Here is a 14,087-nt window from a genome sequence, read left to right on the forward strand (position 1 = left end):
AGTGCGGCCACTCATTAACAGACTCAAATCCTCAAGGTCTTGTCCTGCAGAGCTTTATTTGAGGGACCCACACAAAGGACATCCGCCTCACTTCCACAGCTTCTTGATGGACATGTTTTTCTCACTGTCCTTTTGCATGACCTGGAGAGACAGAGCGAGCATTTAAGTTAGAGACTGGGTGAACACGTGCCCCATCCCCACTGCTCCAGAGCCACCATCAGCAAAGGCGGAAAGACGGAGGCCCGTACCTTGGCTACTGCCATCTCAAAGTCCTCCTGGGTGACGTGGACTCGCCGCTCCCGCAGTGCGTACATGCCGGCTTCAGTGCACACGCCCTGAGCAGGGAAAGGAAGACAGGCGCTGGGGCTGTGCCCTGGAACCTGGAGCTTCCTGCCGCTGCCCCCATTTCCTTGGGCCCTCCAATTACCTTCACTTCAGCCCCTGATGCTCCTGGCATGAGCTCAGCAATTTTTCTCAGGTTGATCCCCCGGGTCAGGTTCATTTTCCGAGAATGGATCTTCAAAATGTCCAGCCGGGCCTAGCGATGGGAGAGGAAAAGGCTGAGCCCACGGCCTGCCCTCACAGCCGGAGCCACTGCCAGCGCTGCCCATCACAAACCTCCTCATTGGGGGGTGGGAATTCAATTTTTCTGTCAATGCGCCCTGGGCGGAGCAGTGCTGAGTCCAGGATGTCAATCCTGTTGGTGGCCATGATGACCTGAGTAGACAAAGCAGGTGGCGTCAGCTAAGCCCTTCCTGAGGCTGCAGCCTCACCCGGGGCCTTCCCATAGCTCCTCCCACAGCCGACCCCACTGCACCTTGATGTTCTTGGTGGCCTCGAAGCCATCCAGCTGGTTGAGCAGCTCCAGCATCGTGCGCTGGACTTCACTGTCCCCTCCGGAGCCTCCCTCCAGCCGGGAGGAGCCGATGGAGTCGATTTCGTCCATGAAAATGATAGATGGAGCGTGTTCTCGGGCCATGACAAACAGTTCCCTCACCATTCTTGCCCCTGCACAGAGGCCAAGCTGGCGTTAAGCTGATGGGCCCCCCAGCCCCCGCCGCCTTATAGTTTTCTTGTTTCTGGCCACAGTTACCTTCCCCGATGAATTTCTGCACCAATTCAGAGCCAGAGACACGAATGAAAGTACAGTCTGTATGATGAGCCACAGCCCGGGCCAACAGTGTCTTCCCAGTGCCTGGGGGTCCGTACAGCAGCACTCCCTAGAGAACAACAGGACTCAGGGCAAAAAGCTGGCCTCCACGTTTCATTCAATGAACATTTATCGAGTGTGTGCACTGTGCTAGATCCTGTATTAGATGCTAGAGGTAAAAAAGTGACTGTCAAGGCCCCTTCTGGAGCTTATAACCAAACCACTTGGGTGGCCTGGTGGCATCTCTCCCCCAGCCCCTCGGCATGGGGAGGGCCAGCGTGAGCAGGCTCCCGTCTATGCAGCCGGGGGCAGGACATGTGCAGTAGCAGCACGGTCCTCCCACAGAAGCCCTGCTCACCTTGGGCTGCGCGATGCCCAGCGCTTCAAAGAGCTCAGGATGCTTAACGGGCAGCTCAATCACTTCTTTGATCTCCTTGATCTGCTTGTCCAGGCCACCAATCATCTCGTAAGTTGAATCTGGCACCTTCTCCACCATCATCAGTGACACCAATGGGTCTACCTTGTTGGGCAGGATCTTGTGCAGAGTGTAGCTGTCATTTCTGAGGGCCACACGGCAATTGGGTGTCACCTGAGTGAGGAGAGAGAGGTTCAGGAAGTGGTGTGGTGAGAGCTGACCCCCCACCTCCCACCTCCCCAGCTGCACTCACATCATTGATGTCGATGTTCTTATCTACGTCTACGACAAACTTGCCCTCAGGATGTACCTAGAGAAACAACGGCTCATGACCTTCCTCCCCCGACAGCCACCAAATCACCGACCTCGCCCAGGAAGACACATGAGTCTTACAGTAACGTGAGAACAGTGTCCTCACTACACACAAAGGTATGGGAATGCAGTGGGCAACGGGCTGGTCCCTGGGGTCATGTTGCCTTTACCTTAACCAACACTTTCTTCTTATCCATGGCCCGGACTACTTCCCCCACATAGGAGCCCTGTTCCTGCAGCAGCTGTAGCTCTTCCCGCAACAGGCGAACTAGATGCGAAACAGACACAATGGCCACCCAGATTCTTTGGTGTCCCCCACCTATGACTTGATTCAACATGCATGAACTAAGCACCGCTGTAAAATTTTGAAGGGAAGGCCTCAAAAAAAAAAAAAGTCAAAGTTCATGTCTTTAAGGAGATTACGATGGGGCTCAGGAGAGAGATGTGCATGTAAACAGAGCATCACCTTGGACTGGGAAAAGCAACAGCCACCAATGTAAAGACTCACTTCAAACTGCCCACACACAGCCTTCCCATCCTTCCCCCTCACCTTTTGCATTAAGCTCATTCCTCTGTGCCTGCAGCCTCCGGAGATTTTGGCTCTTATCATTCACAATCAGCTGTGGAGGACAAGAAGCAAAGGGTGGAAAACGGTAGGCGGTTAAGATCTTGGCCGAAACCCTCATAGGCTGATATGAGCTAAGCGAGGAAGGAGCACAAGGCACCTGCATTCTCCATTCAGATTCTCCAATATGATTCTAACGACCCTATCCTGTCCTCCAAGAGTCCCTCTGGAGTGTAGGACAACCACAGGAAAAAAAGGTTGCTTGTCTAATACTGGTCCAGGAATAACAAACCATAGTGGAGAAGAATTAACAGCTGGCTCACATAGTCAGTTTCTTGCAGACTGGTAACATGGTAGAGTGGGAAGACCTCTGAGTCAGAAGCCTAAGTTCTAGCCCCATTGCTGGCAATAACAGTTGGGTAAAGCCAATGGAAGCTATGTAAAAGGTCTAGATCTGTTACCCAACTGCAAGCATCACCTATCCTGCCTCTTTTCAGGACTAACGTGAGGAACAAATGAAAGCACACGTAATGCATTTCAAAAATGACAAACCGGACTTCCTTGGTGGTGCAGTGGTTAAGAATCCGCCTGCCAATGCAGGGGACACAGGTTCGAGCCCTGCTCTGGGAGGATCCCACATGCCACGGAGCAGCTAAGCCTGTGCACCACAACTACTGAGCCTGCGCTCAACGGCCTGCGAGCCACAACTACTGAAGCCCGTGCTCCGCAACGAGAAGCCACCGCAATGAGAAGCCCGCGCACCGTAACGAAGAGTAGCCCCACTCGCCGCAACGAGAGAGCCCGCGTGCAGCAACGAAGACCCAACAGACAAAAATAAAAATAAATTAAAAAAAATATATATATATATCATAGTCTCTTCTAAAAAAAAAGTGACAAACCAAATATGATACCTACAAATGTACCTGGAGTTCAGAATTTTTCCTTGTGGCTCTCCTCCATCCAACTGACATTATTTTCCTTATTTCTGTAGTCCCTGCTCCCTGTTTAGGCTAGAGCACTGGGTTGTCCAGTTCCTTTTCATTCAGTCCTACGGAATCAGCATTGTCCAGACTCCTCAATTCTGTCTTCCCTCACTCTGCCCCAACCCTTCCTCTGATAAATCTCATCTTCTGATCCTATGTCTTCTCTTTTATAAGAAACCCTCTCATTCAGGCTTCTTCTAAGAAGAATGACTTTTGGCTGGGGGTACCTTTTACGTTAAAATTTGACTTTTAAAGATGTTTAATGAACTGTGAATACTACCTTCAAAATGATGGGACTTGAGAGGAACAAGAGGCTGTTAACTTCATATACTTTATACCGTTGGCTTGTTACTTCTTCCACTGCGCCCCCAGTGGAATTATATGGATTTGCAGAAATCCGTTCCATCAATCCCTCATCCCCCTTCTAGCTCCCTCTGGACCTTTGGAGTCCGTTCTCACCTGGAGTTCTTCAATCTTGGACAGATAATACTGGCGGAGTCCACTGCCTGCCTTCCCCTCTTCCAGCTCCATCTGAAGACACAGTGTAATTAGTTACCAGCAGGTTAAACATCCAAGGGATAAAGCTACTTCCAGCTTGGATTTCGGAGATTTAAGATTTGGGTTCTAAGCCCTCACTCCATCTCTTCGGAACCATTTCCCGTGACTAAACTAAAACAGAATGAGAACGGTGCCTACCTCTTAAGACTTTCAGGAGGATCAAGAGACGACACACCCGGGAACGCTACACAAACCCCAGGTGTTATTACTACAGGAGGAGCCAGTAGGAAGGACGTGTCCTCCGACTCCCTCGACTCGCAGAAGGATGGGTTCCCGCTCCCACCGCTCCTCTCACTTACTCGGCTTCCACCGGGTCTTCCACTCCCGGCCCTGCCTTGACCCGCCGGGGGCGGCGCTGACACAGCAGATCCGGTCCCAGGTAGGGCCCAGTCTAGACTGGCCCACCCACCCCCACTCCCCCCACCCTCTTGCCCCGACCGGCTGCCCACCTCGGATCACACCTGTTTCGCATCCAGCCCCAGTCCCCGCCCGACCACCGCCGCCATACCTGCTCTGGTCCGTCAAGCGCCATCTTCCCTCTTCCGCGGCCGGCATCAGAGCCGCCTTGGCGCGCAGGCGCAGAAACAGGGGCTTGGGGACCGAAAACCAAGGCAGAGAACAGTTCCGGGTCAATGGGCGGGGTGTGAGGACACACGGTAACTTAAACAGGGGCCATGAGGGGAGGGGCGGCGGTACGCGAGATCAGGAGCTTTGAAAAGGGTTAGCAGAACTCCTAAATATTACTCTCCAGAAATTCGGTTTTGGTTAAAGTAACCATTTCTCCTGGTGCCAGCTTCCAACGTATAAAACCTGGGGACAGAAAATTTTTGTGGCCACGCTCAAAATGGCGGAAAACTTGGAGCCGGGGACGCGAGCGACGCAAGCGGAAGCGGAAATACGTTTGCTACCCACACGTGCCGCTTCACGGGTGGTAGAAATGGTGCTGGGTCGCGGTGAGTAGTGTGGGCTGAGGCTCCGAGTGTGTGTGCGACGGCGAGTGGGAAACGAAGAGCGGAATCTAGTGCTCCGGGAAGAGACGTCCCAATTTCTGCTTTCTCTCCGTATTGAGTGGCGCTCCCACGTTCCACCATGGGCAAAAAGGGCAAAGTCGGGAAGAGCCGGCGAGACAAGTTCTATCACTTGGCAAAGGAGACGGGTGAGTCAGGGTTCGCGCCGTCTGCGAGCGGGCGTGCCACCAACCTTGGTCGGTTCGCCCCCTTTCCGAATATTGAGTTTTTCTTCCGTAGAAAGGGTGGTGGGTCGTAAGGCCGCAGAAATCCCGCTGGGAAAGCGCTTCACGGGCCTTACTACAGTACTTTGTCGCCGCCTCCAGGTTACCGTTCCCGCTCTGCTTTCAAGCTGATCCAGCTGAATCGACGCTTTCAATTTCTGCAGAAAGCCCGAGCCTTGCTGGACCTGTGCGCTGCACCAGGTGGATGGTGTGTAACACCCGGCACCTGACGCTCCTTATGGAAGCGTTCTGGATTCCAGCCCTGGATGATTGAGAGTTGCATTTGGGGTGGGAGGGAAACAGTAATACCAACCTCAGATTTCTCTACTCCCCAGAACGTAAACTGCAGGGGGAAAGACTTGGACCGTGTACTTATGATATGATTGGCTGATACCGACCAGGGTCCTTGGTTTTCCCCAATCAATAGGAATTGACTAGAGGCCAGACAAGAAATTCAGGCAAGGTTTTCTTGGGGACCCTGCTGCAGCAGGGAGGAGCGAAAACAAGTAGCAGGTTCCCTTGCTAGCCAGCTCCCCAAGGAGGGGGCTGGCTGGTTCCTTATATAGCATGAAGGTGGGGGTGTGTCGGGGGTCCGGCCTGAGGGGCAGCTTAGGGGGTTTGCCCACCCCTTTGGTGGAGCTGAGTGCTGGGGGGCATGTGCAGTGCCCTGCTGCCTACACCCTGTTTTTGCTCCCAGCTCTTCAGAAGTGACAGTGGGTGGTGTTTTTTGTGTGTGCGTCCATAATTTTTGTCTTCTTGTCCATAATTCACCCCAACTGGGTATGCATGCAGTGTTTAGTCCCTTATAGTTTCTTTGTATTCTGTTGCTCGAGGAGTTTTGTCCAGGTGCAAGCATTGCAGCAAAGGGTCCGAGGTCACAGCCTGTCTCATTTCCACTGCACTTAGCAGGGACCCCTAACACCGGGGATGAGAGATCACATTGCCGAGGGAGGGGAAGGGACAGTCCAGGTGCTTTAATCTTTACTTCTCTTTTATAGGCTGCAGGTGGCCACCAAGTTTATGCCTGTATCCAGCCTTATTGTGGGTGAGTGACAGGTGGTGCTCCTGGATGTTCCAGGGGGTGGGAGTGTGAGACCCTGTGTTCTGCATTTCCTTTCTCCCTGCTTGAGACAACCTTTTGGAATACTCTGCCCTAATTTCTTCTAGGAGTGGATCTGGTTCCAATCAAGCCTCTTCCCAATGTGGTGACACTCCAGGAGGACATCACAACAGAACGCTGTAGGCAGGTAATAGGAATTTCTCTTTTCCTGTTCCCTTTATATGTAGACATCCACATTCATTCCTCTTCCCACCCTGATCCCCTAAAGGCACGTTTTTCCTGTTAACCATGCCTTGAGCAGTGCCTGCATGTTGTCTATATAACAAGGCCCATAATATTGTGTGTCCGCCCAGCCTTTATTTATTCAGGAAAGAGGCCTTTGGAGTTGGAGGAAGTGCAGAGATTTCAGTGAAATCCTTTCCAGCGAATTCACTAGTAGACTCTAAGCTCCACGAAAACAAACGTGTTATTTTTGCTATTGTTGTATCCCCCCGTCCATGGCACAGGATTTGGCCGTGGTGGGCACTCAACAGAGGGCTGAATGAAGGGCTCCATTCGTAGCCATTTCTGTATTTCTGTTGCTGTGGTTTCTCTCCTTCTCTGTAGGCCCTGAGGAAGGAGCTGAAAACCTGGAAAGTTGATGTTGTGCTCAATGACGGGGCCCCCAATGTCGGGGCTAGCTGGGTCCATGATGCTTACTCACAAGGTGCCGGGATCAGGGGGCATGGAGCTGAGGGTGGAGGTGGGCATGCCCTCTCCGGCTGCAGAGGTCCTCAGCTAACTGTCTCCCCCCCACAGCCCATTTGACACTGATGGCTCTGCGTTTGGCTTGTGATTTTCTGAGCCGTGGTGGCTGCTTCATCACAAAGGTCTTCCGTTCCCGTGACTATCAGCCCTTACTATGGATCTTCCAGCAGCTCTTCCGCCGTGTCCAGGCCACCAAGCCCCAAGCCTCTCGTCATGAATCTGCAGAGATCTTTGTAGTCTGCCAGGGTGGGCATAACTTCCCTTGTTCTGTTGATTTAGTCTCCCACCTACCAAAGCACACTTTCTTATATATCCTATTACCTTAGGATTCCTGGCTCCCGACAAGGTCGACAGTAAATTCTTTGACCCCAAATTTGCCTTCAAGGAGGTTGAAGTTCAGGCCAAGACTGTTACTGAATTGGTGACTAAGAAGAAGCCAAAGGTGCGTTTGGCGAGTGGGGGCCACCCTCAGGTCCTGGGACTCGGGAGGTTGGGCCTGGTCAGTCCTACAGACACCCCAGAAGGGACTGCTCAACATTCATTATTTCCCTTCCTAAGGCTGAAGGCTATGCTGAGGGTGACCTCACACTCTATCACCGAACTTCAGTCACCGACTTCCTCCGAGCTGCCAACCCTGTTGACTTCCTTTCCAAAGCCAGTGAAGTGAGTCCCCAGACTCGAGGGGTACGAGGGAGCCCCAGAAACATGGCCTGAACATCTCCCCTCTTTTCCCTCCTCCCAAACAGATCTCGCTAGACGATGAAGAGTTGGCACGGCATCCAGCTACCACTGAGGACATCCGGGCGTGCTGTCAGGATATCAGGGTGCTGGGGCGTAAGGAGCTCAGGTTTGCACTGGGGGTGGGCATAGGTGCCGTGAGCCCCGAAGGCAGGGGACAGCCCTTGAAGGACGTGACGCTGGATCTCTGGGAACAGGATGCTGCTGTGTTAGAGGTTTGGGGCGGGGGCCTGAACCTTAGGACTTCTGTGGCTCAAACGTGAAATTCGGGGTATGGGCCCAAAACGAGGAGGTGAGGACCAAAGGGAGACAGCAAGGTCAGGAATGGTATTTCTGGGGCAGGTCCCTACTGAACTGGAGAACGAAGCTTCGGCGGTATGTGGCCAAGAAGCTGAAAGAACAAGCAAAGGCACTGGACATCAGGTGAGGAGGGAGCTAAACCAGGGCAGTTGTTGACTGGGTGTTGAGGGGAAGCATCTGGGAAAATAACCGACTCCTGCAACTACTCTGTCAGCCTCAGCTCAGGGGAGGAAGAGGAAGGTGAAGAGGAGGAGTCCGCAGCTGGGATGGGGCCGCAGCCCTCGGAGGAGGAGGAGCTGGACCGGACCCTGGCAGAGATGAAGGCCCAGGAGGTGGCAGAGTTAAAGAGGTGAGGGGAGCTGGGGAGGAGCTTGGGGAACCGCAAGGCAGAGTCCCTCGGTGGGTGAAGATGGGGAGAGAGGGTGAAGGCACGGATGGATATCTTCAGAGCTGGGCAGCTTTAATTCCTCAAACCACACCCTCAGGAAGAAAAAGAAGCTGCTGCGTGAGCAGAGGAAGCAGCGGGAACGTGTGGAGCTGAAGATGGATCTTCCCGGGGTTTCCATCGCAGACGAGGGGGAGACTGGCATGTTCTCCCTGCGCACCATCCGGGGTCACCAGGTGAGGCGGGGTCTGGGGCCCGCTGAGGGGACAGGAGGATGTTTGGGTATTTGGAGTTGGGGCATTGGATGTCTTTTTGGTAAGTGTGCTGAAAGATCATGGCTCATGGTTGCTGTCTTCACCCGTAAATGACGTGATATGGGAGACTTGGGAAAAAACAAGAGCCTTGTGTCTCAAAGGCCAGGAAAGAACACACCCCTAAAATAATGAAAGTAGGGAGATTTGTGAGTGTGGCGTAGATTTATCCTTGTAGAACTAGAATATCAGAACCAAGCGGCCCTCGTTGCAGGAAGCTCAGGTTACAGGCGATGCAGCCAGGGTGCCTGGGTTACGAGCACGTGTGATGGAGGAAACGTTCCCTCAAGAGGGGAACAGCGTTCTTCAGTTCACTGAGACCAAGTTAGCACCTTGCTGCACCAGGCTGCTGGATGGTGCTTTCTGCTGAATACTGGGGAGTCTGCTTTTCCTGGTAAAAGCAGCATCACAAACAAAATGAGCTTTCGTGGCTCTCGTGTGGGAAGGTAGTAACCAGCTCGTATTGTTTAGGGGGCAGTAGAGCACAGTGGTCCTGGAGCAGACTACCACTTATGTGCTCTCTCCCTCAGTTTCCTCACCTGTAAAAGAAAATGATAGACCTACCTACTAGCGTTTTTGGAAGGAATAAAAAAAAGATGGTGTAATTCCTGGTATGTGATTCAAGAAATAGCAGCTATAGTTGCCACGAGGAAAACAGATCTTGGAGTTGACAGCTGGTTTATCAGTGAAACAGTGCTTCCTGTTAGATGTATATGGCATGGGCTCCTTTATTCAGTGGAAACAAGAGTTGTAGATGTTATTCACTGGTGATAAGGTGCCTTCTGAAAGTAATTTTTTAAAAAGCAGTGTTTTAGAACATTTAAAAATCAGACGCTAATTAGACCGTGGGGTACTTTTCCATAAACCTGTTTCTGCTACCACTGAAGAAGACACAGCTGAATGATCTGGCCTAGAGTGGGATGTTTTAAATGGTTAATCCTATCACTTCCCTGTCTGTAAAAGAAGATATTATGTACTTGACACAGTGTGTTTTCTAGTGTTGCTGCGGATAAACTAAGGTGATGAATATGGAGGAAAATAGCAGTATGTACCTTGTTAGTGCCCGGCCTGACCTCTGTTTCTCTGTCAAACCTCAGTTGTTAGAGGAGGTAACACAGGGGGACATGAGTGCTGCAGACACGTTTTTGTCTGATCTGCCAAGAGATGACATCTACATATCAGATGTTGAGGAGGATGATACATCTCTGGAAAGTGACCTGGATCCAGAGGAGCTGGCAGGAGTCAGAGAACCTCAGAGTCTAAAGGACCAAAAGTGGTAAGGAGTGGGGGAGGGGTGTGGGGAGGTGTCTGCAGGGCACCCTCAGCTCAAGTCTGAAGCAGAGCTGGTGGCAGGGCTTGCCAGTTGGAGTGTGGGCAGCAGCAAGCCCTCCAGGGCACTGACCCTCCACCCACTTTCCTTGGGTCTACAGTGTACGGTTTGCTGAAGTGCAAGATGGTAAAGAGGAGGAAGAAGAAGAGAATCCACTGCTGGTACCATTGGAGGAAAAGGCACTACTGCAGGAAGAACAGGCCAGCCTGTGGTTCTCAAAGGTAAGCAGAGGCTGGTGGCCAAGACAGACAGGGACTGGCATTCCCTGGGCAAAGGGTGCCTGACGATTTCCCCATCACAGGATGGCTTCAGCGGGATTGGGGATGATGCCGACGAGGCCCTGGAGATCAGCCAGGCCCAGCTGTTGTACGAGAGCCGTCACAAGGGGCAGCAGCTGCCACCGCCGCCTTCCGGTGTGAAGATGGAGAACAAACCTCCCCCGTGCCAGGATGAGGCCCCTGAGAGGGCAGAGGCTCCTTCAGGGACAGAGGCTGCCACTGGTCCTGGCGGGGAAGAGAGAGATGACAGTTCTGACAGTGACAGCAGTAGCAGTGAGGGTGAAGAGAGGTGAGTGGTTGCAGCTGATGGGAGAAGAGCTGAAGAGGAAGCAGTGATTGTGACCAGTACTCTGTAATTGGCAGTTTGCAGCTCTGACTGCAGATAGAGAACTTTAAACGCTGATGATTCTAACTTGAGTGGTCTGCAGTACAGCCTGGGTGGCAAGATTTCTGGAAGTTCCCCAAGCATTTTTAACTAAGAACCAGGGGTGAGGTGAGTAGGAGTGGGCCCGAGTGGTGTGGCTAACGGTGGGACATGCGTGCACGGTCCTCCTCCCTCCCACAGCTGGAAACCACGCGGCAGGAAGAAGCGAAGCCGTGGGCCTAAGTCAGATGACGATGATGTTGGGTTTGAGGTCGTGCCTATCAAGGACCCAGGCGAGAACTCTGCACCTACTAGAATGGGAGGCAACATGGAGGGGTCAGTGTTGGGGACTGAGCTTTGACTTCCTTCCTTCTCCCCTCTCTAGTGAAACATCGGATACTGGACCCCGAAGGCCTTGCTCTAGGTGCTATTATTGCTTCTTCCAAAAAAGCCAAGAGGGACCTCATAGATGACTCCTTCAGCCGGTAGGGGGCAGAAAGTCCCGAGAAGGGATGGGGTGAGGAAGAGGGGAGGAATGATTTCTTTGAAAGCCTAGATTGGTGCCCTCTCCACCAAGGTACACATTTAACGAGGATGAGGATGAGCTTCCAGACTGGTTTGTGCAGGAGGAAAAGCAGCACAGGATACGACAACTGCCTATTGATAAGAAGGAGGTGGAGCATTACCGGAAACGCTGGCGGGAAATCAATGCACGTCCCATCAAGAAAGTGGCTGAGGCCAAGGCCAGGAAGAAACGGAGGGTAAGCAGTGGGGCTGCCTGAGATTCTGGGTGGGTGGGGCAGGGGTAGGAAAAGAGGTCAACCTGACCGAGGTTCCCCCGCCCACACACAGATGCTGAAGAAGCTGGAGCAAACCAAGAAGAAGGCAGAAGCTGTGGTCAACACAGTGGACATCTCAGAACGGGAGAAAGCGGCACAGCTTCGGAGGTGAGGGGCAGGAGGGTCACCCACAAAGGTACACGGGGGTGAAGGAGTGGCGGAAAGTCTCTAACCTGTGTCTTCCATTTACAGTCTCTATAAGAAAGCTGGGCTTGGAAAGGAGAAACGCCAAGTCACCTATGTTGTAGCCAAAAAAGGTGTGGGCCGCAAAGTGGGCCGGCCAGCTGGGGTCAGAGGTCACTTCAAGGTGGTGGACTCGAGAATGAAGAAGGACCAAAGAGCACAGCAACGGAAGGAGCAGAAGAAAAAGCACAAGCGGAAGTGAGCGGAGCCCCCAAAACCTCTGAGGGACTGACTGTAAGGACGAGGAGCGATTCCGTGCGGCTTCTGGCCTCCTTCGTACCAGCCCTACCCACCCTTGTCTGCACGGCAGTCGTCTGAAGAGACAGATTTGAGGTACCTGAACTCGTGGTGGCCCTGGGCAGTGAGGGGGACATCTTCCTGGCTGGAAGAAAGGGCTCCCGTTAAAGCCCCGCTAAAATGTCTTGTCGGTGCTGTCAGAGCCCACAACCCTTCTGTGGTGCTGGGCGAGAAGTCACACCATTTTTAGATCCTAAGGCGAAGTTCAGTGGTGCAGTGGCATTCACTGTAGTCTGTTCTTGGGCAAGTGGGCCTTTCAAGTCTTCCCCCATTATCATCTGAATAAAACCAGGATGAGTGATTGATAGATGTCTGACAACAGTTTAGTTCCTGGTAACTTGATAACTCAAAAAACATCTGGGTGTTCACACCATGTACACTGTTCTAAATCATATTTAATATGTCCCGACTCATGGTGACGTAGAAATGACAAGCAATCCACAGGTCCCAGTAGTAAAACATTTACTAGAGCAAGCAGAAAGGAATGCACATCTTAAAGAAACCTTCACAAAGTCACAAAATTGATGTATGTGTATTCTTTTCCTTTTATAAACAAGATAGAACAAAAATCATCAAAATCATTTCAGCAAAAGAGTTTCCTACCATTATGGCAAGTTAAAAAAAATACAATGAAATAGGAGAAGACAATTTAAAAGCTGTTGTCAGGTTTTTGTTTAAATTTAGCAACACTTCAGACCCAGAGCAGTCCTGTTTCCAGGACCCTCTCTCCCCCCTCAGCTGTAGGGACTCTGGATCTGGCAGGCTGCTGCTTCATGTCTCAGGACTGGACACAAACCTGGCTGGAAACCTGAGCATCAACTCTCACTTAGACTCAGACCCTCCCTAACCTGCAGGTGCTTGGGAAGCACTTTGCTGCACGTCCCTAACCTCCATGGACGAGGCTGCAGAAGCCTGTCTCAAGTGGGGCCTGACTAGCCACAGAAAAAGAATTTTATTTGTAGGTGCTTTTAAGGTGACATTGAGTAAAAAATAGGTACTACATATAAACCTAGAGTGAGTTTTGTGCCCTATAAGGCCCTTCCTTCCAAGGTATCCTCAACTGACCTTCGTGACACTCACCCAGAGCCAAAAGAAGCTGCCTTTGGTCCTCTGCTTCTAAGGACCAAAGCAGCTTCCCAAGAAAACATCTGGGAAATTATCCAGATGAAGGGGTAATGTCTCCAAGCTCCAGCTATCCACTAAGGGCAGGGGGGTCCTTACACCTTGTGCCCCAACCCAGCCCTGAGACACCTAGTTACCAAAAGTCTTTCTAAAAATAAAATTAAAAGACAATTGATTTCACGCTTTCAGCACATACCCTCTAACTGTCCCATCGACTTTTCTTGCGCTTGGGTGGCTCGGGGGACAGCAAAGCCATCAGTAGTCTTATCTGTCTTGCTGTCCATCTTGTCCATCTTGGTGCTGGTCCACCTTGGGTCATCTTGCTTTGATTTCACGATTAATCTTTCCTGCTTTCACCATTCCGACCATCACTTGCACCTCGGCTCTCTCCATGTCTGCCTCCACCTCCTCCATGCCTGTTCTCTCCATGAGGATGGCCATCAGCATGACGGCGCCCATCAGCATGACGGCTGCTGCTTTCTGGGTAGCGGTATCCCTCTCCATGGCGACCACCGTCTCCATGACGTGGGCTATCGCCATGCCGATTCCCACTCTCTCCGTGACTATGACGGCTTCCACCCCGGTTCTCAGTATATCTCTCTCTTTCCCATTGCCACCCCCAATCCCTTCTCGGCTGTTATTCCCTGAAGCTGCGTTGTTGACTCCCTGGGCTCCGGCAGAAGGATAGGTCACTGGGGCACTGCTGAGGTTCCCAGTACTGCCAAAGCCTGGGATGCCCTTGGTGGCACTGGCAATGGGGCTGTCAGGACTGTTATGGCCCTGTTGGGCTGAATTAGTTGGAACTGAATTCAAGCTCCCTGCACTAGTCCATCCACTCGCCCCAGCAGCAGAGCTTCCAGCCTTCTGGTTGCTTAAACTGGCAGCAACAAAGTGACTCTTGTACTGTGACTAAAAGAGA

At 52.1% G+C, this 14,087-nt stretch overlaps 3 protein-coding genes across 4 annotated transcripts in view; 1 reads left to right on the forward strand and 2 right to left on the reverse strand.

Annotated features, from left to right (window-relative positions):
• Nucleotides 1-31: 31 nt before the first annotated feature.
• PSMC5 (proteasome 26S subunit, ATPase 5) lies at nt 32-4,657 on the reverse strand. 2 transcript variants are annotated; one of them, XM_065896378.1, is made up of 12 exons: nt 4,492-4,657; nt 3,885-3,956; nt 2,428-2,497; nt 2,048-2,145; nt 1,819-1,875; nt 1,509-1,739; nt 1,094-1,220; nt 818-1,008; nt 619-717; nt 428-538; nt 249-335; nt 32-141 (listed from the first exon to the last, which is right to left on the reverse strand). In XM_065896378.1, exons 1-12 carry the CDS (start codon nt 4,513-4,515, stop codon nt 88-90), a joined length of 1,221 nt encoding a protein of 406 aa, XP_065752450.1. In that variant the 5' UTR covers nt 4,516-4,657; the 3' UTR covers nt 32-87. The 2 variants fall into 2 exon arrangements, with proteins under 2 accessions (XP_065752450.1, XP_065752449.1); XM_065896377.1 differs by having other exon boundaries at nt 1,810-1,875; nt 4,492-4,525.
• A 265-nt stretch (nt 4,658-4,922) lies between these two features.
• FTSJ3 (FtsJ RNA 2'-O-methyltransferase 3) lies at nt 4,923-12,701 on the forward strand. Its single transcript, XM_065896718.1, has 20 exons — nt 4,923-5,139; nt 5,317-5,422; nt 6,213-6,259; nt 6,382-6,461; nt 6,881-6,980; nt 7,073-7,267; nt 7,348-7,463; nt 7,580-7,684; nt 7,768-7,868; nt 8,102-8,182; nt 8,274-8,408; nt 8,545-8,680; nt 9,853-10,031; nt 10,186-10,306; nt 10,387-10,652; nt 10,929-11,020; nt 11,113-11,212; nt 11,305-11,488; nt 11,580-11,674; nt 11,759-12,701. The coding sequence occupies exons 1-20, from the start codon at nt 5,073-5,075 to the stop codon at nt 11,949-11,951; spliced, it is 2,499 nt and encodes an 832-aa protein (XP_065752790.1). The 5' UTR covers nt 4,923-5,072; the 3' UTR covers nt 11,952-12,701.
• Nucleotides 12,702-13,367: 666 nt separating this feature from the next.
• DDX42 (DEAD-box helicase 42) overlaps nt 13,368-14,087 on the reverse strand; it is a 42,817-nt gene continuing 42,097 nt past the window's right edge. Inside the window, 4 exon segments of the mRNA XM_065896832.1 lie at nt 13,368-13,409; nt 13,411-13,484; nt 13,487-13,774; nt 13,777-14,077. Of these exon segments, the coding sequence (XP_065752904.1) occupies nt 13,368-13,409; nt 13,411-13,484; nt 13,487-13,774; nt 13,777-14,077 (705 nt within the window).

Source organism: Phocoena phocoena, chromosome 19, assembly GCF_963924675.1.
Source record: "Phocoena phocoena chromosome 19, mPhoPho1.1, whole genome shotgun sequence".
NCBI lineage: Eukaryota > Metazoa > Chordata > Mammalia > Artiodactyla > Phocoenidae > Phocoena > Phocoena phocoena.

Coding starts and splice junctions, on each gene's coding strand:
- PSMC5 (XM_065896377.1), bottom strand. CDS start 4,515: ATGGCGCTTGACGGACCAGAGCAG. Junction 1,221..1,508: donor TGGGCATCGCGCAGCCCAAG/GTGAGCAGGGCT, acceptor GTTGTTCTCTAG/GGAGTGCTGCTGTACGGACC. Junction 1,009..1,093: donor GCAGAAATTCATCGGGGAAG/GTAACTGTGGCC, acceptor GCCTCTGTGCAG/GGGCAAGAATGGTGAGGGAA.
- FTSJ3 (XM_065896718.1), top strand. CDS start 5,073: ATGGGCAAAAAGGGCAAAGTCGGGAAGAGCCGGCGAGACAAGTTCTAT. Junction 6,260..6,381: donor TGTATCCAGCCTTATTGTGG/GTGAGTGACAGG, acceptor AATTTCTTCTAG/GAGTGGATCTGGTTCCAATC. Junction 11,021..11,112: donor CGTGCCTATCAAGGACCCAG/GCGAGAACTCTG, acceptor TCCCCTCTCTAG/TGAAACATCGGATACTGGAC.